Source organism: Corvus cornix, chromosome 26 (assembly GCF_000738735.6).
Source record: "Corvus cornix cornix isolate S_Up_H32 chromosome 26, ASM73873v5, whole genome shotgun sequence".
Classification (NCBI taxonomy): domain Eukaryota; kingdom Metazoa; phylum Chordata; class Aves; order Passeriformes; family Corvidae; genus Corvus; species Corvus cornix.
This window is the reverse complement of record NC_046354.1, coordinates 3,856,882-3,882,758: the sequence shown is the minus strand read 5'-3', so window position 1 is coordinate 3,882,758 and position 25,877 is coordinate 3,856,882. Positions and strand designations below refer to the sequence as shown.

Here is a 25,877-nt window from a genome sequence, read left to right as displayed (position 1 = left end):
TCTGCGTCCCACATCCGCATCCCACTCCCATACCCTGGGTCTGCATCCCGCACCATCGATAGCTCATTCTGGATATCCCTAAACCCCTCTCCCACCCTGCTTAACAGACCAAGTGACCAAATGAATAGAGTACAGAAAATTAACCCTTTTTATTGATGCATTGCAATTGTTCTACATTTTTACCATATTATGTAGAAAATACTTAAAATACAAGCTACTTTGTAAAACCAAAGACAAACATTGAATCCAAAGATAAACTATGTTTTCACAATGGACCCTTCTCCCATATAGTTAGTATTAAATTTTTAAATATCTATTTCTTTTGTTAAAATGATTTTTACATACCCCCTAAGTACATCAGCAATACAAACATAGATCAGTAATTGTCAGAAACTACCTGTATCTAGCGGCTTGTAAAAAGGAAGAGCACAACCATAAAAGAAAGTTAAATTTTACACAGTAACTAGCATATCAAATACATTTAATAAAGTAGGAATTCCATTGCAATATCAAGGATTCAAGCAGAAATACTAACATTACATATAATGTACTGCTACATGTAGTGAGATAGATATAGTTCAAGCTGAATCTGAAATCACACATTATATATAAAGTTTAGCAACAAACAACCATGTGGACATGCGGCACCATTCAGAAGTTTAAATAAAATAAAAAAAAGAAAGCAGGGCTGTGCCAATCCTGTCATTTAGAAGCAATTTAGTTTCATGTACTAAAAGAAATTGCTGAGTCAGAGGTAAATTACTGCATCCCATCAATTAGGTGCTAAGCAGGAAAGCCTCAGGAGTTGCCTCTGCAGGGGCTATCACAGCTGCAAATACAGGTCAGGTAAGAGAAAACTGATTGAACAGCTCAAGAATCACACAGACAAACCTAGCTGGGACCACGGCTATCAAATATTCCAAAGGTGAATCCCAAACTAGTTGTAAAGAAAAGGATGCCAATTCCTATCCAGAGATAGCAGATTTCTCTCCAAAAATGTGTAGTGGGCTCTGACAATGAGGAGAGTCAATTCTTGAACCCAATTTGAGGCTGGATATGCAAGGGAAGAAGGGATGTATCTCCTTAGAGCAGAACACAATACACCTAAACTGGGCATCATATAGTGGGGCCAGACTGGGAGGCCCTGGCCCTGCTGGGGTGGGGTTTGCTGTGTATCACAGAGGAACTCTGGGGTATTGACAGCTTGTTCCAAATGGAGCACGTTTGATTTTACCTACGTCATTTCCATCTCATCCTCCTGGTTCCAACACTTCTGGGAACTCGGGCAGTGGAGGAGATGACTCCGTGCTTTGGGAATACATTTGATTGGGATTAATTGTGTTACAAGGTCTCTAAATGGACATTTTAAGCTGCTTTTTTTAGGGAGAAGTGGGCAAGTTCTCAAAATTATTAGCAGATTTTGCTAGAGGTCTTTAGGGTTTTTTTTTCCTGTTAGTGAAGTGTTTTCCATGAAGTCCTATTTGTGAAACAGGGAGTTGGAGCTTGGTTTGCCTTTCAGTGGAAAGGCACAACTCTGTACCCAAGAGGTATCTCAAGGCAAGTACTGAACACAAGCAATGTCAAAAAAAGCAAGAAAGTGCCTACAGCAACAAACAGCATCGTTTGCAGCAACGATGTGGCACAGCAAGGTTGGTTTTCCGCACGCTCACGGAAGTGCTCCGACTACAAACACACTGAACATCAATGTGGGCTAATGCTACCGTCCAGTTCCACAGCCCTCCATCCCTCCCTCAGTCCATCCATCTCAGGCCAGTCCAGACTTCCTTCTAGCAGGAATGTGGGCTTGCAGAAATGACTTGGGCATCTCTTGCCACAGCCCAGTCAGGACCGGCCTCCTTCCCACTGGGACGGAACATAAACTGGGGTTCAAGGTTACCAAACCTCTTATTGCTGCAGTAACACGACCGCTGGAACCAGTTTATATCATCCTTTTGGACAAGATACTTTATGTGTTAGATGAGAAATAATTCCTAGTACAAGGGACCCAAGAAAACAAAGTGTAGTCCAAAACCTGCACTGATTATCCAAAGTGAGTATTTCCTCTGAACACTAACCAGGGCTACAGCTGACAGACCTTCCCAACAACTCCACATTAGCAGTAGCATTATAAAACTTTTTAATGGTATTATGTGCTTTACAGCAGGCTCTCTTTGGTATAAATATTCTATCACCAAGCTAGCAATATTTTACACGACACGTCTGCTATTCCTGTGGGGGAAGGTAACGCCACACTAAACCTAATAAAAGTGATTGCACGTATTTAATCACTTCTGCAATATTAGACTGAACATTCCAATGCATTCCCAGCACTACCTTATTCGAAATGCACTGACAGACACTAACAGTACATGTGCCATTTCAAGGGAAAGCTTCAAGGGGACATCGCTTCACTGGGAACAAGAACGGAGCTCGGATGAGAGCGGTGACAGGGAGAGGGCTCTGCACCATCCTGCTGCTCTGGCTGGGGAAAGCTGGGTGGGTGAATTGCTTCAATTCGACGGGGGCTTGCTGGTCCCTCGTAAGGCAAGCTCACTGTAAACTCTAGTCACACTACATCATCATTTAAGGCACTACAATAAGGGGACACACCAAACAACTCTTCATCACACATACCTGTGCAAAACAAATCCAAGGTATCCTTTCCTCTCGTGAAGCTCTACTCCTCTCTCAGTGCTACAGTGATGAGCTCTAACCATTGCATTATATCACATACATTCCAACATGAATCAATTCATTTTGGTTTAAATACAAAGGATACAACACTTCCATCCCCAGGAACGTTTAAGAATTAGACAAACACTAAGTACAGAGTTCAAGTATAATCACTACACATTTTGATTACAAAGACAGAACATTTGGGGTTAGCAGGAAGTTTTGCCTGTTATATTTTTCTAATCAATATGTACATATTTCATTTTCTGTAAAATATTAAAACACCACCAATACAAAACTTCTAAAATAGTTTTAAATTCAGTAATAAACTTTAAAATCTGGATTTTTTTTCCTTTTTTCTTTTTCTTTCTCTTTTTTTGTCTTGTTTTTTCTCTTTTTTTTTTTTTGTTGCAATTCCTACATGCACGTACTGTTTACAAGTCTTGTTAAGAGCGCTTTAGAGTAGCTGCTGACATATCCAGGAGGATACGCTCACAGGAGTATAAAAAGCTGTACACATCAATACAGTGATGTTTCATTGTATTTCAAATTCATCTCCCTCCTAAATGAATCACGTGAGGCAAAATATTAAGAAAAACAGAACAAAGCAAAGCCCTGTGCTTCTGTGAAGGAATCCAGCTCCATTATAGGGCCAGCATCTAATAAGCTGCAGAAACCAAATTTTAGAGCAATGCTGCACTATTCACTCTCAACTGGAGATAACAACAACACCCTGACAGAGCCGCTGAGCTCTGTCACACAGTGAGATCCTGAATGCAGTTTGAACCACTTAGAAGAATTCTGCAATGAACACAACAAAAATTCAGCTGGGTTGTGGAGAATTTTCGAGAAAACAAAGCAGACTCCAGGGTTTACGGGACTCCTGAATGTATCGTGTTGCTGGTATAAGGCAGCTGCCTCTACCAGTCCTTAAACAAAGCAGAGGAGTAAACAAAACACCTTTGACAGAAACATATATGGAGATGTAATGGCTTTTGCAGAACCAGCAATTTGTTAAAGACAACGTGAATTAGAGAACAGATGTTAAAATAGTAAATCTGATTTTAAAACTGCCCCAGCAACGTAATGAGATAAACATGCACTACATTTTTAGTGGCAATGTGTATTTGTGCAAGCTGCTAAAATAGAATCTGCAAATCTTTTTAAGTTACACAAGTTAAAAAAGACATCAGGATCTGTCTTCCAAGACACTGATTTGACACCCCTTTTGATTAGCACAACAGAACAATTTTAAATAAATGTGACCATGAATTTTTTAAAAGCATCTATAAAAAGTAAGTAAAATTTTAAAACTTAATTAGTGACCCTCGTACTGGTAACAAAGCATGCTGCTCAGTTAGAGACTGAACTCACCAGAGACATTTGGGAACAACATACAACCAGATCAGGGAGAAACATGAACCAGGCAGTCATTCCCAGGCAAAGGTTCACCTGAAATCCTTCTCCAACCTCTCCGGCCCATCGCAGGACAGTGCTTTACTGGGAACTACAAGTAGGAGTACTGGTTGATCTTGGTGGGGCTCAGCGGGTATCCAGTGTAAATAGCAGATCCTCTGGAAGCACCAATATAGGACTGGGGAGCGAACTGGTGTTGGTACTGGGCGGGGGGGACATTGGCAGACGTCAGCAGGCTGGGCCCCACGCTGACAGGGACCTGGTGCACCAGGGTGCTGGGGTGGGCAGCGTAGGTGGTGTGGCGCGACGAGCCCTGAGGGGAGAACAGGTGGGCGATGGAGGTGGTGGAGCCCAGCGTGGCCGCAGTGGTGGGGGCATAAGTGTACATGTGGGGCTGGCTGGACAGGTGGGCACTGGCCGTGGCTGCTGCCAGGTGGGGATGCACTGGGCTGCTGTGCTGGAACGTGTAGGGAGCCTGAGAAATCGTTGACGTGAGGGGGGCCACGTAAGCTTGCTGCCGGCGTGGGACAGCGTTTCCACTTCTCTCCTGGGAGGCCAGCACTGTGGTTTGCTGGTTCTGCAGGGGAAGGAGTAAATGAGGTCAGTGGTCATGCTCAGGTGAGCAAGGGGCAGCCAGAGCCCCCCGACTGACACCTCCATCCCACCTGACACACGTGCAGACCCTCCCTCGCGACGCCCTCCCGCAGATCTGAGAAGGGTGACTGCAGTTCCATGGCGACAAAGGTTACACTTGCTCTCCACAGTGGGGTCAAACTGCCACTCCTGGGGGACCACAGCTGGACAAGCGCAGGCAGGTCCTAGATCTGACCCAGCCCCAGAACTCCTCACACATCTACTCCTCTGCACCTTGGCAGGGTGGCAGCTTGGGGGGGCTGCCCCATTTTAGCACAAAAAAACCTGTCTGGTGCCCATGCCAGAAGGGAACTGCATGGGTAACACTCCCTCTCCTCTGAGAGGCTGCTGCAATGTGACCCAGAGATCAAGAGTCCTGACACAAAATGAAGTGAAACCAAACTTTGAATTGAAATATTCAAAGACGTCGGGTGCTAACTGCTAGTGTGAAAGTCCAGTCTTAATCTCCTGGTTGGACTTCTGTGAGATCTAAAGAAAGGTAAAGAACTAAAGAATTTCTTCATACTGTGCCTCTAATTCAACAGCTGGATCTTGGTGTCACCCTCCCACCTGAGTGGCAAGAAGGACCTGCCGTAAGACAGGTGTGACAAGGAGCACAAAGAGAGACTGGACATAACCACACCTCCTTCTCCTGCTCTCTGGTACAGGAACAAATCCTTTGCCTTGAGAAACTTCCCCTGTACTCCCCACAGAGTCTGTCCTACCCTGCACGACCCCAGGACAGAATCAGCTCCAAAGAATTAGCACTTGCAGCTATTGATCCTCTTGCAACCCAGCCCTTCTTCTCCCTGCCTTACACATTTCTAAAGCAGTTCTAAAGCATCCCCAAGGCCAGCAGAGGCAGGCAGACTCACCTGGCTGAGGTTGAGGGGCTGCACGCCGTTGGTGACCACGCGGTGGGAGCGGTACCCCGTGGGTGTGATGCAGCATCCTGACGACTGCCCGCTCACTGAGGCCACTGGCTTGGTCTTACTGGTGCTGCTCAGGATGCCTGGAAGATGTCACAAGCTTAGTCCACTCCTCCCCTTCCCACGCTGGTGGTAACCAGCTCTGGGCACTGAACTGACTGTTTCTGTCACAGAGACTTTGCTTTCATTACGATTTCAAATGTGACTAAGAAACCATCAGGAATGTTTACAGATCTTTCTAAATGCAGCCAAATGTGAATGAAAGGTAAATCTATCCAGGACTATGAAAACAGACCAAGGCTTTCAGAACAGCAGCTGTGAAACCTAAAGCTGAGAAAGACCCAATGTGGAAAGTCCAAAACTGTGAGGATGAATGTGTCAGGGACAGGAGAGCACCTGAGCCTTGGCAAAGCCCCTGAGCACCCTGAGATACCCACCTGAAGCCTGGGTGGCCACAATGCAGTCATTGAGCTGCGTTTTCAGGGGCGGCACGATGATGGTCCGGGAGCTGGAGCTGTCAGCAGCGGCTCTGCTGGGCAGCTCCAGGGCCCCCCCAGTGCTCCTGAGCGAGGACAGGGGGTCTGGGGCATAGGGACTGCTCAGGGACGAGTCAGAGTCAGGGGAGTCGTTAACAGTGACGTAGCTGATGACGTTGGATCTCTGCTTCATACCCAAACTGCAGGGAAAAAAAGACAAAATGCAAATGGAAAACATTCTAGCTTTGCCCACCAGGTTACAGATCTCCCTCTGGGATCTCACACCCTCCCTCCTCGTCAAATTAAATTCGGATTAACTACAGGCACAACGACACGGAGATGTGATGGAGAATATTCTGTCTTATGCAGCTCTTCTGAGCCTGCCCAGGGCTCACACATCGTGTTCCCCACTCTCCCTGATGCATGAGCTGAGCTGAGCACAGCCCAGCACAGGTTAAATGAACATCCCACCTGGCAGGTTTGTATTTGCTGTCCTCTTCTTCATCAGTGTCGCTGCGGATGGTGATGACACTGACAGGGGGGCTTGGAGTGTCAGGGATCACGATGGGCTGGTGCTGCTCCTGCACGGGGACGAGCACGTTGGAGGAGGAGGAGGTGGAGCGCAGGGGGCTGCTCCCAATCAGAGAGTACACTTGGGTGGGCACAGGCTCTAGAGATGAGCTGGGCCTGCAGGAAAAGCACAGCAGGATTCAGCTCCAGGTCAGAGGCTGGGACAAACAGCATTAGGAACATACAAGCAGCAGCATCTTCAAGTACATAAACAGAACCTCAGTGCAGACACTCAAACAGCAAAGTGCCACAAACACAGCCAAAGGCACTCAGGGCTGCTCTGAATGGGACTGATCCACCTGAACACTGCCAGAAACCTGCCACACCTCGTCCTGTCACTTGCATTGCTATGGCACCAACACCCCATGAGTGTAAAACCCCTCAGTAAGGACAGCAAAGCACTTGATCAATCATGTCCCTGCACTCACTGCAATTAATATAATTTAAATCAGTGACTACAGCACGAAGGCTTTTTCCAGGACATCTTGAAATGCAATTGTAGCACAATAAAGTTACACTCTCAATGCCTCTGTGATCAGAAGACACATTTTTCTCACCATAAAGGCAACCTCCACAAACAAACTCATGGCTTTTCTAGGACTGGGAAAGGAAGCAATGGAATCCTTACTTGGCTGTGCTCGGTGCTGGCTGCTTGTTCTTCTTTGCTGGCACATTGCTGCTCTGCTGCTGCCTCACAACATGAGCAACCCCAACATTCAGAGGCTGTGCTGTGGCCAATGTCACGTGGTTGGTCAGCAGAGATGGCTGTTGCATGAGAGTGCTGTACTGATTTCCATGGGAATGTGCATTCCTGGGGCAGAGAAAACACAAGAGACCCAAATCCCATGACTACACTGCAGGAACCATGAGCTGCACCGAGCCCCGGAGGGGAAGGGAGACATTCTGGGCACGGTGATGGATGAATTCCCATTTGGCAGGGAGCTGGAGCCCCTGCAATCCCTACCTCCAGTCGGCCAACTGCTGGCTGCTGCCGATGGTCTCTGGGATCACGGCCGCCGGCTGAACAGAGTTGTGCAAAGCAACCCCTGGGAGCTGCTGCCAGGTGGAAGGGAGCAGGATCTGCTGGGTTCCCCCCGGCCAGGCCTGCTGCAAAACAACAAACACAGACACGAGGCTCACTAGGCTTCAGTTCCTGCAGGGGCAGGCAGAGATTTGTCCAAGCAATAAATGCACTGGGGTGGATTGTTAGCTTGCAGAGGTACAGCTCATCTTTGCACGTTTTCCCAAGAACAAGAAAACCAGAGGAATGAGCTTCCCCAACATTTTGCTGATCTCTTTTATCACTGCTGTCATCTGGAGAGAACAGTGTTTATATCATGCTGCACATGCAGCCAGGCATTGCACTGCCAGGCGCAGCAGCAGTGCTCGGGACTCTTTCTGAACATAAACTTACACCACTGTTCTGCTGAAAGGTCCCAAAATATTAAACCAATTTGGTCCTTTCTGCTTTTCTGCCTTGCAGGACTCACACTGAGAGAGCTGAGATTGTGGTATTATTGTGGAAATTCACGCACCTCAACTGAAGCATTTAAGAAAAGCCACACTGAGAGATAATTTAGTTACATGAAGGCAGGTTCAATTCATTAATATTATCAATGTTCCTGTCCAAATAAATTTGACAGTGTAATATTTCCATGATTTTGATAATGTGGCTTTCTCTCTTGCAGCTTAAACTGCAAAATCTGCTGTTTTAAATTCAATGTTTCTGCAAGTAACAGATCCACTTAGTACAAATACCAGTTCCGAACAAGAAGCCTTCAAAGCAGAGAGCTGCTAAAACCTCTGCCAACATAAGCAGAATAATAATGATGATAATAATAATAACAACAACATTGAAAAAATAAAAAATAAAAAGAGAAATATGTTAAAAGTCACACCATGCGTCTTTCCAAAAGCCAACACCTGCACAAGACAAAGCAGAGAGTTTAATACAGCAAGATATAAATTCCCAATGAGAGGCAGAAATCGGGCCTTCCAAGCGACGAACTGTTTTGACAGAGGAAGGACAAAAATATGCAAAGCTGAGCAAATGGCTAATGCAAACTCAGGGGAAGCAGCAAGGGAGAAGTGTCGGAAGCACTAAAGGTGAGCAAATTCACGCCAAAGGCTCCCAGAATCCAAAGAGAACTAGTCAAGTCCTCCAGAGAAACTCAGAATGCAGGCTCAGAGTCTGGAGACAGCCGGCTCTGATCTCCACTGCTGTACAGGGGAGTTGAACCTCAAGTCCACTGCACACACACAGCAGAATAGAATTTGCCTGTTGAATCAAAGCCCAAATACACTTTGGAAAACATCACTAACAACTCACTTGTGTCCCAAGCTCTGCTACAGCCACCCCTTGCTGTTTTTGGAGCCCAGATTGCGGCCTTTCAGCAATCAAAATCCAACAGGAGGAAAGAAGAAGCACCCCTGGGTCTGTTTAGCTCAGAGCTGTGACCAGGAGAACCCCACTCTCCTGCCTTCCCATCCTCAGAACCAGGGAGCAGCTCACTTGGTTCACAAGAACTCAAATGAGTGGGTTTAAATTTCAGGACAGGTATGACTTGAGCAAATTCCACTTCAGCAGAGGCCTCCCTCTCGGAAGAAAATGACATTCAAACTACCACTTTAAAGCCACAAGAAACAACATGGTTCACACAATGGAATGTGCTTTGAAGGACATGTGAGGATACCAGCACTTCAGTGCACTGCACTGTTTTCATAAGCTTCACTGATCTGATTCTGGAGTTTTACAATGACTTCTTTGTGGCACTTGCAAAGTTGTTCTGATGCAGGTGCCAGAATACAGAAGAGGACAATTTTGCAAACATACACTTCTTAAAGGTGTGTTCGTTCTCTTCCCCCATTCTTTTTTAGAATTGTTCCAAATGACCTAAAAGCTACCTATTGCCATTTTGGATACTAGAGCTCACCTTTAATTTCAACCAAGGAATAAATATCAACTGAAAGTATCTGTGAAGAACAGAATCTTTATCTGGATGAAGCAAGCTACGTGCGATTGGCTATAAATAACAAAAGGCCAGAAAATTATTGTCAATGTTCAACAGAGGTTAAGAGAAATCAACTGCTAAAGCAATACATTAAAGAATTTGCTGTCATTAGAGATTTTAGCCTGTGTTTAGTGATCTGAAACATTTCTCCATACAAAGCAGCTTTACACGTGTTGGAAAAAAAAATATGGATCTAACTTGCCAAGTAGGTCAAATTCTGGCCATCCAGGTACCTGTAGCAGAGTCAAGCTAAAGACTGATTCCTTTGTATTCCACAATCAAAAGGCAAAGATAGGAGAGTAAGCGAAGAACAAGAACGATTACAACTCTTCTAGGGTCTATTTTAGAAGAGCTTTCAATACTAGGCTAGCAAAGGGAATAGTCAATGGATCTGGATTCTTTACAGAGCCACACTAAACGTCAGAGTCAGACAGTGCTTCAGCAATGTTGGGGAGGAAAACAACAAGACATTAAGATGTAGCAAGAACACAGCCACAAGATGGCACATGCTTCCATGCCCTCTGCAAGTCTAAGTTAAAACAAAAACTCAGTTAGTGAACACAATCAAGGGAGGCAATTACCAGTACTGCAGCCGTCTGTTCGACCAGCGCCGGCCGGCCGGCTGCGCAGTTCAGGGTAAAGGGCACCGCATACTGCGGCGTGATGGTGGCTACTTGAGGATGAAGAGTTGCTACCATTAGTGGTGTACAGCTTCCCTGAAATGTAGATCAGGCAGTGAGTGAAACACACGAGCTGAGGCAGGTAAGTGCAGGTCAGTGCGTTGGGCAGCAGGGCCAGGCGAGGGGCACCGCGCTGGCGCTCTGCAGCGCGGGAGGGAAGGGATGCACCGACACCAACACCAACACCCAGACCCTGCAGCTCCTCCACAGGCACTTACACGGCCCTGAGGAGAGCACGAGGAGCTGGGAATCTGGGAACTACATGCCCAGTGACACAGTTCAAAAGTCAAAATGAGCTGGGGAAAAATTTGGGGACGGGACCTCTCCAATGAGACAGTTCGAAAGTCAAAATGAGCTGGGGAAAAATTTGGGGATGGGATCTCTCTGACGACACAGCTCAGAAGCCAAGGTGAGTTCAGCTACTGGCACTTTACTGGATCCCAGAGGGCAAGTGACAGCCACACTGCACTAGCCATGGCACAGACTGCACCCTGGGCAGCTCCCTGCACTTGCTGTCAGACCTTCGAATCCACACACGGAACTCTTGAGAAAAGGTAAACTATGGGATTTCATGGAATGCACAGCAGGTCTTTTGTGTCATGAAAGAGCAAAGTTATCTGTGATGAAACCACCCAGACATGTATTAGTCCCTCAAATGTCTAATTCAAATCAGATTGTTGTTGTACAATTTGCACTCTTGGATTCAGGTGGGCCTTCAAGTGGATTCTGCTTTCTGGATGCTGTGACCTGTATCCTTAATGCTAAAGAAACCAGCAATCACAGAATGCCACCAAAATATTTGGACTGAACAAACTAAAAATTACTCCTCTGCAAGAAGGTCACTAAGTGCAATATACTGCCTGGAGAGTAAAACTAACAGAGTATGTGTTAATGCCAGCAGAAATGAAAACTATGCAAATAAATAAAAAATGCACTTAATTATAAAGGCAACTACAAATTTTCAGTGAATAGAACTTGTGAATCACTGGGCACTTATTGTATATTAAAGGATTACTTTTAGGAAATCAAAATGGTTTTAATTTATGACACATTACAATATTTAAAACAGCATTTTTAGAATGATTTGTGAATTTTGGTATTGCATGTTGCTTAAACTGCAAACTGCAGAAATAGATATGTCATTGCTACACATTAATTCACACTAAGAATGTAACTAGCTGAGAAGGATTCAGAAATAATTGTGTTGATTTAAAGATGAAATTTTAGCATGAGTAATCTATGTCGTCACCTCTGTTTACTGGGATCTCACTTCTCACAGCAATGATTTCTCTTGCCACGTTTTTAAAGTGTAGGCAAAAATGACCAGCACTGCCTGTAAGGCAGTGTCCATGCCTGAAAAAATACAGCCTGTTTTTAGCAGCTGAGAAACACATAATTATTCCCATTATTAAATCAAACTCCTAAAATCAGGGAGGTACAGGACATAAAATAGCTCAGACTTGAAATATTCCAGAAAAACAAAACAAAACAAGAAAACACTGTCTTAGAAGTGACCTGCATTTAACCTTTCAGAGTGTCCTGAGAACCCCCTGTGCTCAGGCAGGTTCTCCTGCATGGTGGAATTGCAGTTGAGCCTATGGGGGGGTTTGGGGTGGTTTTTTTACCTGTGTGAGAACTCCAGACTGGATCTGCAGTGGCTGTGCTGCAGGTGCTTGTGGCACAATTGGGACAGCGTTTTCCATCCTGACTGGGAACCCAGAATGCTTTGTAGTTGCCTGAAGTCCAGCTGTGGAGGACAAGACACATCACTAAGCTGCTTTATTTTTCTTTCTTTCATTTGTTTCCAAAAATCAAATTCTCACCAGGTAAGGGCAGAGGATAGAGTCAGATTAAGGGATAGAAAAGCTTTGACAGAATCCCAGTAAAACACCAGCTGAAGTAAATACTTCTGCATCCTGGGATCCTGAAGGGCCATGACAACAGCCAGCCCTCACCAGCTCAGCTCTGGGGAGTCTGGTTTGCAGAAACCAGATACCTAATCCAAGCTGCTTGAGACAAGTTCAGAGTTCAAGCCTTACACTGTCAGTTCCCATATCACAAATAACCCTCCAGACTAAGACAATCCAGCTATCAGCATAACTGCAGAACCCTGAGGATGAACAGAGGCACGAACAGAGCTCAGCCTGTGCTAAGATCACTGACCCACAACCTGTGACAATCTGCTGGTAGCAAAAACTTGCATCAGGGCTGTGAACTGAGGCTCAAACGCCAGATATTTCTCTTGAGATAACAAACACAGCAAGACACTGATTTTCAGGCAGGTCTGGCTCCTCTGTTCCCTGCTTTCTGTGGAATGCTGCTGTGTTCAGTTTGGGGGGAAAAACTGGTTGAGCAAGCAGCTGGAGCCTGCAACCCAGGCAGGCAAGATCCTGTCACCTGTTCCAGCACGACCTGGAAGAGGATCAAGCTGTCTGCACATGTCTGACCTGGTTCTGCACTTACATCTGATGCAAGAGCCCCGTGTGACACCCACAGAGAGCTCTTCTCAAATAAGGGTTTTTTTCAGTTTAGTGCAAATCACAACTTCTCCTGCCTTAACTGACTGAAACCACAGGATCCCACAAAGGGTTCTCCGCTTACTTTGAAAAGCAGGGGGACAAACAATGAAGGTTTGCTGGAAGGGGTCTGTCTGTGTGCAGATCTGGGTGGTTCCAGGCTGCAAGGAAACGCTCTGCTGAGCCACTCCTGCCACTGGGGCTGCAGAGGATGGATACAGGGCAGACTGGTAGTTGAGGAGGGAGACGTCCGAGTTGGCCAGGGAAAGGGTAGCAGCAGCAGTGGAATTGGAAGCCAACACACTGGCCTAGGAAAATAAAACAAACAAAAAATTATTTATCTCTTGTAATCTTATCTCTCTTTGTTATAAAACAAACAGCAGGAACCATCAATACTAAACTAGGAGGAAAACACCTGGAAAATGTTTGAGGTAAAAGGCTTAAGACAACACAGAACAAAAAAACATGAATTGTACCAACTTTACTTAATGTTGCTGAACCGACAGACAAATTTTCAATACATGAAGTAAACAGGCTCCTTGGCCTGAGTTTTGGAAAATTAGGCTTTGAGACAAGACTACAAATTTTGGAAAGTAGTTTAAATTTTGGCCTGAAGGCACCCAATTAGCCTACTCTGTGTCTTTGATCAGGACAAAATAGGTGAAAGATGCTATACCTGGTTGTGTACTGTGTTGAGCTGGTTGTTAAAGCTCATTGTCAGGTTTGTGCTTGTGTTAGGAGCAACGTGAGTGGTGAAAGGGCTCTTGATCTGATTCACTGTATCATACATGTTCACTCTTCTCTTGCAGATCTCCATGTTCTGAAAGCAAGATTTCACACTGGAACAGAATGACAGAAGGAAAACATCAGATTTGTAAAAACAGGACAGAGATATGACAGATTCCCAACTTCATGCACGTGCTTTAGGTTCAAGTTCTTTTAAACCAACAAAGAATGTCCTAAAACATGAAAAGGAAGCTTATGAACACTCCATTCCTTACACATGCAATTGCTATTTTCAGATCAGCTAGGAACTGCAGAAAACAGCACTGACAGAAAGCTGGGAAGTGGTGTTCTGTTTCCAGTAAATCCTGAAACAAAACAACCCATCCAAGGGAGCTTACTGGTTACTGTGGGGGAAGTCCAGCAGATGTGTCATTGTAACAAACGAATGGTTCAAAGTCTTCAGTGGAGTAATTCTCTTATCTGCATCAATTGTCAACATTTTCTTCAACAAATCAATGTATTCCCTTCGGTCAGCCTTCTCTGCCAACATGTCTGTCCCTTCTAAGTCTGTAGACATATTCACCTGGAAAATCAAATGGGAGCAGTTCACACAAACATCAAATTAATTGCCTAACAATTCAATGATTTCACATCCCACAGAAATATTTATTAAGCATTTCTGTCTCTTAGCCAGACTCATTTCAGGTTTTACAGTGCTAACACACCACCTTCCCTTGCTCATTCTATGAGAGAAAGTCAAACTTGCACGTGGAATTTTCTTCTCAACAGGGAGTTGGTCTATTCAAAGGGATCAACCAGGCTTCATTCTCCACTCCCTGGCAAAATGCCCTCACATTTTGGGGGAATCTATAAGGGGCTGGCAAGCCAGAATGATTCCACCTTCTCTGCACAGATGTAGCCTGATGCTAACAGCTACAAAAGCGATAGAAAATTGATATTTAAAATTTAAGGCCTCATGATATTAAAACCACTCAGATATTCCTTCATTTTACCTCTAAAGAGCGAATGAAAATAAGAATTATCTGTAGTTCTTGTCAATATTTCTGAAGACTAACAAGAGGTTTAATCCTACAAACACATTTGAAGGGGCTCAGCTCTCCTACTGCTCCACTATACTGAGAACAGGCTGGGTACACTCCTGTCTAGCACACTGAGGCCTAAGAAAACACAAAACATTTCAAACAGGTTCATAATTAACATTTTGACTGTGTTTAATCCACTGATTTCTGATGCAAATTAGCACCATGGTAAACCTACATCAGTGCTCTGAACTGCCAGTGGAAGAGGACTGACTGCTCCAGCACAGGAGCCTCATTTTTAGAGATCTCCCAAAAAATTAAAATTACTAAATTAAGTGTGAAAAACTAATGAGTTATCTGTGTCCCAAGATCCCCACACACCTGCGCCATATCATCCAAACAGTTGAATATATATTTCCGAGCTTCTTTTGATTTTATTCCTGTTTCCAACTCATGTTCTTCTGGAGTCTATAGAAGAAAACATTCATATAAATGGAGATATTGCATATTGATAAGGAAAAAGCAACAAGAAATTGCTGAGGCAAATGATCATTTGCTGCTTTCAGACACACCACAGACCAGCAGGTCAAACCCAAACAGCCCTGGGATCCCATTTCCTCAGCTGGAAAGATCATTCATTGAAAGCTGAATTAACAACAGGATGACTTCATTTCAAGGCTTCCTTAGGTAGTGCATTAGCCAAAAGAACTGAAGGTTTCTGATTTAGGAAGAGAAGAGGCTATAAATATTCAAAATCCCTCTTCCACAAAGAAGAAAGGCAAAATTCCCTTATTTTTGCTGCTCAGCTTTCAAGGCAAATCAGGCCTAAATCCCATTCTTTCCTGTCCTCTGCCAACCCATAACCAGATGCCTGTTAAACTAACGAAACCATCACGAAATACTCTGTATTTTACTGGTTGTATTGTCAAGAGATGACAACAAGATGACACACTTCCCTGAGAATGAGCAGCCCATAATAAGCACCCATTATCTCAATGACTGAACACCCACTCTTTGCTGGTGCTATCATGCACAGCTGCTATTGTTAGAGCAGCACCAGGAGCTCTGCACAGCTCCTGCAATCACAGACCCCAAATCAGCCACGTTTCAAAGCCAATCCTCACTCACGATGTTTTCACAGCACACCAAAACTGGGTGGGAATTTCTATCGAGTCCTCAATGAACAAAAGGGAATAGGAGATGGAAGAGACAGACAAACCTTGAGCCTCCACAGTGGGTATCCCAAATTTGGATCTCTGTTAAAAAACCTGCTTGTTTTCGTTCCTGCACTGAGAAGATACTCCGCTGGAAGGCCTTGAGTTTGTGAAATATAACGAATCTAGGAAAGAAAATTACAAGAGTGAGCACTCCCAATATAAAGAATTCATAGCTAATGAGGTAATTAACAGCCAGGTTTGTTCACAGCTAATAGGAAATTACCTGTAAAGAAAGAATGCCCAGATATGTAAATCTGCAAAATGAAAGGGACCATCTCAAGTATTTATAAAGCCACTTTTGCAATCACGCAAAAATCTTGGTTTTTAAATACATTTCTCTTATTTTAAGGAAATTTGGTTTTTGCTAAAGTATATGTAAGCAGACTGTAGATTTCTAAGACAATGAGCAGTGTAAGAATTACACATTTTGAGGGAAAAATACCACTGAATTTAACACGTACATATATATAATTAAAGGCATAATTATCCAAGCAACATTGCTGTGCTTGCCTACACAGTACTCTAGGCACACAATTTCAGAATAATGTCGTGGCAAAGCTCTCACTGACCAAGAAACCAAGACCAAATATCCTCAAACACATTTAGTATACTTATTTTTACATGTAAAAAATATGGCTCAGAAATTTGGAAGATGCACCTGAATCCTTGTGATGGTATTGATAAGACACTGGTGAAGAGAGAACAAATAAAAAGGTATGCTCAAAAGGAAAGAAAATAGCAAATTTATGAAAAACTCCACAGTATTAAGGTAACTACACCTTGATCAAACCATCAATTACAGGTCCTTTAGCATTCCTTATTTGCCAAACTCCTGCTATGCCACTGTGCCAAAACAGGGCACTGTCACAGCTTGTGATTACATGAATTTATGGGCTCACTTTTCAATTAAGCCAAGGCGGATCTAAGTGTCTGCAGGTGAATATTTCTTGTATCTACACAGTAGTTCAGGTCACACTTCTGTTTTTACGAGACATAACTCTTGCTTTACAGCCAAAGGGTTTTTAAAAAAATAGCTGTAAATCCCATCCCAGTCCATGAACTCATTCCGGGAGAGGTCCTCTCACAAGTTCCACCCCAGCTTTCACTTGCTGCTGCAGAATCTCAGAAAACATGAAAGCCAAGTCATCCCCAGTCTTCAAGGGAAATTCAGACATCAAAATCAACCCCATGAAGTCACACCTCACGCAGGCCTGCAAAATCCTGTCATTAAGCAATGGAAAAAGCAGCTCCTCCCCAGCCACCTACATGAGCAGATAAGGTTCTCAGAATTACACAAAACTCAGTGCACAAGGAAACCACCAGGCCCTACCTCAGCTACTTTCTAACTCATTCTGCTCATTAAGGCACCACTGTGTTTCCTTTGGAAATTTACAGTGCTGGGAAGACACATGACAAGGAAGTTTTCAAACTTAGTACGTTTTCATGTATTTTATCACATAAGGAAAACCATACCAAGCACTGTAACAAGATCCCACCACAAAAACCCCAGTGGAAAAGCTACTCTGAAAAAAAACCTCTCTCATAGACTTTTTGTCCTTTTATAGGCACTGACGAGGCCAGGTAATAATGCCAAGTATCCTCAGAAAGGACTAATTAGATCAAGATGCCTCTCAGAGTCTTGCCCTTGGATTCCAAAGACAGCTTGAGGCTCACACTTTGCATAAAAACTGAGGGTTGCTGTAGGTATTAACAGGGCAGGAATGATAGGCTTGCTGTGTCCCCACATGGAAAAACTGCCCTCATGGTGAAATTACAGAGGGTGTTCCACGTCAGGACACACACACCTCATTTCTGCTTTGGCAGGAAGGTGTTTCAACATTTTGGGTTTGGAAACCAGGGCTTAAATGCAAATTGGCCCCTTTTTTGGACAGGATACACTCAGCTCAAGTGAAAATACACACAACTCCGTGCTCCCTGCCCAGAGACAATGGGAATATCACAGAGAGAAAATGAGCTCAGACAACAGCAATGTGCACCAACAAAAGCTGATGCGGGACACAGGGGGTGCAGGAGGGGTTTGAACACAGAAAATTGTGGTTTCATGTGAAAATCCCACATCCCCCACGTGCTCTCACCTGATCGTACTCAGATGCTCCTGGATACAGAGGCCAGCCCAGAAACAGCTCAGCTATGACACAGCCCAGTGACCACATGTCAATGGCTTCACAGAATGGCAAACCCAGGATGATCTCAGGAGCTCTGGTAAGGGAAAAAGAAAGAAAAAGCCAAAGTCAAATCTTTTACTCTGAAAGCTGCATTTCTTCCTTATAAACCACTCTGCATAAAGCCCCTCCACGCTCAAGTAAACCTGTGTGAATATGAATTATTCACTTTAAAGCAGAAGTTGTTTCCTGGGGTGGCCTAATGGACCCCAACCTTTTTATCACTTATTGGATTCTTTTATTGCCACGGTGCCCCCCAGCTCCTAGGAAGCCTTTAAATGACAGTTGCATGAAGTTACTCCTCGAGTAATCAGTTTAATTACACTTGACAGCATGTGAGGTGTCCCTGAGACAGCACAGAGCACCACAGAATTATCAATGCTGGGAGAGACCTTCAAGACCATCTAGCCCAGCCAATCCTAACAGAATTGGGAAGAAAAGCTCTGGCAAACAGAGACTTCTCTGGGAGAAGGTCTTGAGACCGTGGGTAAGCAGCTGCAGGAGGCTGCCTGCTTCATGTGGGAAAGAAGAGCACCTGCAGAGCCAGGAAAAGGAGCTCCTCAGAGAGCTGCTGGGTTTCTATCAGCAGGTTTCATGCAGGGTTTGCTCAGAGAGTTTCGAGTTTAAAATGGATGCAGAGAGCCCAGCTGGAGGTTGTGTTTCAGGTTTCTGTGCACTCAACCACACCTAATGCAAAATGTACCTGTCTGGCCCAGCCTTCATGGGGAGGTGATAAAAAAAACTCACACTCCAAGCAGGGTTGGCTTCTCTAACAGGTTGGAATTTCAGGGAGATTTCTGTCTGGAGCTGACTCATAACACAGAAGGATGTTTTAGTACAGCTCTTCACCTACACAGAGTTCTGAAACAAACTGAGGCTGTTCTGGCAGGAGAAATTCTGGTCCTACATTTGCATAGAGCACAAAACCCCAGGTGCTGCAAACCCCAAGTGAGCGGGTGAGCTGGTGTGGGAATTTACTCTGGAAAGTACAGGAAATATGAAAGCCTTGACCTTCATCATGCATAACTAACACGAGAGCAAAGGAAGACAGAAAAGCTCTAAACTCCAGGCTATTCATTTCCTGGTCATGCCCCAGGGCTCGTGTGGCATTTCTGGTGTTACACTGTGGACACTTCAGTTGTTAAAAAAGCCTCTGAAACCAGTTCTGATCCCTCTACAGAATTCTAAAAACCAGGGCTTGCATAACGTACAGGTGTCAGTAAATTTGACACTCACCCCCCTCGACTGCTCAACCTCCCAACTGTTTGTTCATGGCAAGAAGTGACTCCCCAGTTAATCACCCTTTGTGCCTCAGTGACACAGATACACCTTTTGTTTTAGGTGTCTACACAGGTGTCTCCAAAACAAAGGCACTCAGCCCAGCTGCTCAGGCACAAGGGACCTGAGAAAGGACAAGATCAGAGAAGGACAGGTTGGACTGAGCTTGGAGCAACCTGGCATAGTGGAAGGTGTCCCTGCCCATGGCAGGGGTGGGATGAGATGACCTTTAAGCCCCCTTCCAATCCAAACTAGCCTGGGATTCTATAATAAAGATAAATTGCTGAACCAGCTGCCTGTTGCAGTGAGGTTGCATTTATTCTCTATTATCCAGATTCTGTTATGTCTGAGCCCCAAAAACCAGAGCCACGATACACCTTCAGTAATCAGAATAACAGATTACTCAAGCTAAGACATAATGACACTCTCTACTCAACACTGATCTCTTTCTACCTTCTCATTTGGCTGTTCCTGGCAGTTGTTGACTTTGAAAACGTTTCTCACATGTGAAAATATAAAATGATTATGCAAACACGAGCAGAAGCTGATATTTGAATGCTCAGTGTCCCGCTAAACATTTATATTTTACGGAAATATGCTAGAATAGATACAACTTTCTACAGGCTAAGAGGTGCAAACCAAAGGAATCTCTTTCCTCACAAGCAGAAAAAATACAATTCATACAATCACACAGGATTTTCAGAGCCCCCCTTGCCATTATTCTATGAGACATCATCAACAAACTGTACTGCCCCTCTTGACTGTCCTGATGCAGGAATTTCCAATTCAGAAAGGACCCAGACCTGTCATATAAGGAACGCTGCATGCATTTGGACTGGCAAACAAACTAAAATATAGACAGCTTGTGGAATATGCAGAGCATGCTAATCCTTCAAAAGTGTGTTAAAAAAACCCCACCAATTCTAATGGAAACAGAGATTTGTGGCAGTTTGCTGGTCTTTAACTCCACCATGGAATAGACTTATGTATTCCTAAATCTCAGTACCACCACGATAGCACATTGAAGTCTTGTATTTTATTCCCTGCAACTAAGTAAATGAACTTCTCATGAGCCACCTGATTTCATTCTGATTGCAGGACAGGGCTGGGAAATCACAATTTGTCTCATCTCCTTTTACACCACTGCAATTAGCAGCCTTATGAGATGTGAGCTGAACCAGGACAGCAGGCAGAGGTCACTTCCATAGCTGCTCTGTCGGAGATTAAAGTGATTTTACCATCTTAAGCTCTTTGAAATAAAATCAACAACACTCTTTGCACAGATGCTTGCCAAGCACTGCCTCCCAAAGCTGACAAATACACTCAGGCACTCTCAGAAGAGAAAGGATTCACAGCAGCCACAGAAAACTCCAAGACTCCCTCCCAGCATTTCCAAACACCCCATGTTTACACCTGTGCCTTGGGAGGCTGGGAACACAAAGCCTGTGCAAGTGCAGCAATGCAGGGAACAGCAGGGCCACCACAGAGCTGGATTAGCAGAGTTAGACTTGGCAGCAGGCACTGCTGCTCCCCAGGCCAGGATGGCTGGGACAGAAGTAGGTCATGGAGCCCAAAGCAGAGGTGAGAAATGGATACTCCTGAACTCTGCAGCTCCCCCAACGCTCAGGGCCACCTTCTCATGGCCCAAATTGTCCAGTCCTACAGTCTGTGCTCTACACTGGCCCACAGGCAGCACCAGGAGGCAGGGAGCTGAGAAAAACCCCCAGGATGGCTGTACTCACATATAACAGGACATGAGTTAACCCCACTCTGTACAGCAGGGAGATCAGTATTCCAGGGATTTTTTTATTTCTGCAAGCTGTTTCCTTCCATTCATCCTCCCCAAGAACAAAAGCAACCTCACCTGAGGAATTCCTGCAAAAACATCCCAGAACTGCCACAGAAACTGTTCACTGCAAAGAGCTGACCTACTCCTACTCCATGCTGAGCTTCAGAGCCAAAGAATTCTTCACAGGCACTTCTACTCACTCTTTGAAGTGTGAGCAGTAGAACTGCCCCTCCTGAGTGGGGCCATGCAGCAGAGGCAGCAGCAGCAGTGTCTGTGGAAAAGGGATCCTGCCTCAGCCCTAACACACCTGTCCTGACAAACCCAGTGTGACATCCCAACGGGACAATGCTGCTGGAGCTGCACACAGAGCAAGGTGTCCACTGCCAGCAGGACAGCCAGACCCTGAGAAAGCAGGGCTGTTGGACAGGATGACCTCCAGCAGCACAGACAGTAATTAATAAAAGAAGATTTTTTTTTCCTCAAGGATACATAAATCAGAAAATCCATCTTACAGCACCCGAGTGTGGCTGGTTTTCAATCCCTGTTACTGACACTAACCTCTACAGCAGACAGAGGTTAGTGTCAGTAACAGGGATTGAAAGCCAAAAAGTGAGCACAGAGAAGTTTATTTTTTATAGCTGACAGAGAACCCTATGAAGACTTGGTCTACACTGCTTCATTAAACACAGCATTGAAGAAATTTCCAACTTGGAACTCATCTGAACACTAATTTAATGTGAATATGGGTAAAGCAATCCAGTTCTCCCACAACAAGCTGGTTTCTGTGCCATCTCCGTAAATTCCTAGAGTATGGATTTTAGTAATCATCACCATTAGACTAATTACATATCACTAAATACTAGATTTCCACATCACAGCATTCTTCACTTCAGTCAAGCAGACAGTCCAACGCCACCTAATCCCAGGTTATTTGCCTTTCTGGCAGAGTCAGTCACCCCAGGGAGCTGGAAGGGGCTGGGAGTCCAGTGCCCCACACACAGACCGAGCAGAAATTTCCCTCCCTGCAGCCCCTGGAAGATACTTATCACCCCTCACTGCTTTTCCTCAGCTAAATCTGCTTTCTGAGATACCAGAAACTGGAGAGCACCATGGGCCTCCACAAATTGCTTTGCTGACACATGTGGCAAGTCAGATAGAGCAGAATCTTGACCAGTGGTCACCTCTTTCCATGCAACAACAACAAAATTGATGATGTATTTTAGAGAGTGAGCATTTTTACAGAGCTGTGGGGCACAGGGGACAACTGTACTACAAAAAACCATAACAATCAATAGTTCAGAATTGGAAAGATTGGTGCCAACAAGCTGAGCAAAGATCATGAGCAACGGATTAAGTAAAGTCTGTATCACATGAAAGGAATGTCATGGAAAGCTGGTACTGGGTGTTAGAGTTAAAAAGAAAAACAACACAAAAACAAAGGGAGCAACAACACAGGGAGCATGAGGGATGAACAGAGCAAACCTACAATAAGCCAGGCTTTAAACTGAAGTGAGGAGCCAGGGAAGACATCAAACAGAGCAGAGACACAGGGTGGGGTGGAGCGTCTCAGTCCTGTCTGGTCCCAGCTGGAAGGACTAGATACTAGCTCTGAGTTTTGCGTCAAGTGAGCTCACATTCCACCCAAAGCAACCCTGACAATACAGCACAGACTCTTCACGGCCCTTTGAAGCCAGAAGTTCTTCCTGCATCCATTTATTGAAGTCTGCTGCTACTTAAATTCAAATACACCCTTAACAGAGCCAAGCTGGAGGAATAATTGAAAGAAACAGCACAGTGTGCTTTATGCAGTTTCTGAGTTTCAACGTTTCTGCCCATAGTTTATTTTTAATTCTTAGGCAGGAGTAGGGTAGAAGACATCTCTACATATTGCTAAGGGAAGCAGAGATCTATCTCATCACTGCTCTAAGGGAGCTGCAGGTCTCATGAAAGCATGACTTAGCCAGGGTTGACACAGGAAGTCATGTGCTCCTGAAGGGAGTTCAGACAAAGATGAAGAATCAGAAGAAACAAAAGCAAATAGAAATTGGCATCCCTTTGACTCCTCTCCCTTCTAAATGTCCACGGTTAATGGACTGGTTTCAGATCATGGCAAACAACCCAAAATCCACTACTTAACACTACCATACTGCTTCTCCAGTTTGCCACTTCATACAGCGTCACAAGCCAGTGGACAGGGTAAAATCAACTTAGTGCACTCATCTGGGGGAAAAGGAAGGTGCTGGGCTGCAGATTAGGCCGCCCTTGCAACGCAGACATTCTATTTATTTACATCCAACTTTTAGAAGAAATCTCCAGGAAACATGCAGAGCTGATCACTTCCTGCTGCCCCTCAGCTGGGGTTAGACAGAAGAGCTCAGTGTCTGCAGAAGGAACCCCCAGCCCCCAGCAGGATCAGCCTGACCTGGTTCAGTGAGCAAGGTCAGTGCTTACCTGTAATACCGTGACTGCAGGTACGTGGAGCACACGGCCTTGGACACGTGGCTGGCTGACCCAAAGTCTATCACCTTCACTCTGTAGGGCTGGCGTGCAGGATCCACCAACATGATGTTCTCTGGCTTCAAATCAGCGTGGATCAGACCCAAGCTCTTCAGCTTCATCAAGGCAGTAGCCACTTGCTGCAGGATGGGCCGGATGTATTTCAGGGGCAACGGACTGAACTTGTTTTGCTTTAAGAAATCATATAAGTTCTGTTCCAGCATCTCAAAGACAAGGCATGTATGATTCTTGTGTTGAAAGCACTCGTAGGAGCGGACGAAGTTGTACTCATCGGCATTCTCACTGCTCAGGCGAGACAGGATGCTCACCTCGATCTGGCCCTGCCGGGCGTAGGAAGGGTGGTTCTTCAGGATTTTGATGGCTACAATCTCCTTCGTGCTACGTTTCCAACATTTCGCCACCTGCCCGAACGTCCCTCGTCCCAGGAATTCCAAGACCTCATAGCTGTTGGTCATAGAGCACAGGATCTCATGCTGGACCAGCTGATAATCCCCCTCCCCACTGGAGCTGCTGCTTTTCGTGGTGACCGTGGTGGTCGTGGCCGCAGCACCCACCGCAGGTCTGTTTTGCAGCATGAGAGGTGGATGTTCCTCAATGATCTGCACACTACCGTTGCTGTCAACCTCTTCACTTTTCCTTTTTAATCCACATTTTTGGTATGGTTCCAGCAAAGAAACGTTGCTCCTGTGGGTGAGGGTCTGGCTGCTCTGGAAGGACGCTGTGGCGCTGCTGCCGGTGCTGTCAGCCGCGGTGACCACGATGTGCTCGACGGAGGGAGCGGGGAGAAGGAGGTTCTGGTCGTAGGCAGGGATGCTGAAATTGGCTACCTGATGAGAGGAGCTGGCTTGCCCTTGAGCTGCTGGGAGGTTTTTGCTGTGGGTATAATACTTGTCACTACTGCTCTGTCCTGAAACATCCCAGACAGACGGCTCCACTTTCAGTTTCTTGGCACTGCAGAAGGCACTCGAGGATACTGACGGAGGGGAGAACACCTGCAGCTGTGAGGCCATACCTGGAAAGGGAGAGAAGAACTCATTAGGGGCAGCAGATTGCGATGGACAAGATCCTCTATCCGCACAAAAACCAGAAAGACAAGTGTTTTTCTGAGCACCATATGTTGCCCACCACTGAGGAAGGGAACCTCTGGAACTGCTGCTCCTAAGCGCATCACCGAGTGAGACTGTGCAGTGGGATTACTGCATTTGAGAAACACACAGCTCTTTATCCAGCTCTCTAAGGGCTAAAGGAATTCCAGGACACGACAGGAATCACAGAATCAATTCGGTTGGAAAAGACCTCTGAGATCATCGAGTCCAACCTTGTGACCAAACACCTCCCCTCACCCAGACCAGAGCACTCAGTGCCATGTCCAGTTGCTCAAACACCTTCAGCGACGGTGACTCCCCCACCTCCCTGGGCAGCCCGTTCCAATGTCTAACCAGTGAAGAAATCCCTCCTATTGTCAAACCTAAACCTCCCCTGGTGCAACTTGACGCTGTGTGCTCTTGTCCCGTCGTTCGTTACCCGGGAGAGACGCCCGACCCCCACCTGGCTACACCCTCCTTTCAGGGAGTTGCAGAGAGTGATAAGGTCGCTCCCGAGCCGCCTTTTCTCCACGCTAAAAAAAACCCCCAGTACTGAAGAAAACAATACTGAGGATCGGGAGAGCGCAGGAAGTGGGAAGACCCTGCGAGAATTACGATCCCGTCCCCAAGCCTGTTTCCCAGGCACTGTAAAAACAGAGTCGGTGGGAAACCCAAGCCCGACAGGCCCAACCTCCCCCAGGGCCAGCGCCCGCCGCGCGGCCCGGAACGCCGGGACCGGAGCCCGCCGGGCCGGGCCGTTACCGGGGCTCGGGCCCGGCCCCGCCGCCGCCCCGGGCCCTCCCCGGCCCAGCACAGCCCCAGCGCGGGGGAAGGGGCGGGCCCGGGCCTGCCCGCCCCGCCGGGCCCCGCCGCCCGCACTCACCGCCGGTGGGGGGTTATCAGCCGCGGGCCGGACCTGCCTGGGGGACACGCGGGGGTGCGGAGCCCCGCAGCGGGCTCATCATAGCCCCGCCACGGCCGCCGGCCCGGCCCGCTCGGCCCGCGCTCGCCGGGGGGAGCCCCCAGGCCGCTTCGCCGCCGCCGCCAGGCTCCGCCGCGCCCTCACGGCCCGGCCGGGCTCCCCCCGCCCCGTCCCGCCGCCGCCCCGGGCCCGAGCGCCCCCGGCCCCGCCGCGCTC

The 25,877-nt window shown here is 46.1% G+C and overlaps 1 protein-coding gene across 4 annotated transcripts; it reads right to left on the bottom strand.

Moving 5' to 3' along the window:
- Nucleotides 1-125: 125 nt before the first annotated feature.
- Nucleotides 126-25,877, bottom strand: HIPK1 (homeodomain interacting protein kinase 1). Of its 4 annotated transcripts, none has more exons than XM_039565214.1 (16): nucleotides 25,623-25,877; nucleotides 23,589-24,666; nucleotides 17,984-18,107; nucleotides 15,890-16,009; nucleotides 15,052-15,138; nucleotides 14,029-14,213; nucleotides 13,581-13,743; nucleotides 12,990-13,212; nucleotides 12,014-12,135; nucleotides 10,290-10,424; nucleotides 7,662-7,804; nucleotides 7,326-7,508; nucleotides 6,599-6,814; nucleotides 6,089-6,327; nucleotides 5,598-5,734; nucleotides 126-4,666 (listed from the first exon to the last, which is right to left on the bottom strand). In XM_039565214.1, exons 2-16 carry the CDS (start codon nucleotides 24,662-24,664, stop codon nucleotides 4,181-4,183), a joined length of 3,639 nt encoding a protein of 1,212 aa, XP_039421148.1. In that variant the 5' UTR covers nucleotides 24,665-24,666; nucleotides 25,623-25,877; the 3' UTR covers nucleotides 126-4,180. The 4 variants fall into 4 exon arrangements, with proteins under 4 accessions (XP_039421148.1, XP_039421149.1, XP_039421150.1 ...); XM_039565215.1 differs by having other exon boundaries at nucleotides 7,662-7,801; XM_039565216.1 differs by lacking the exon at nucleotides 10,290-10,424.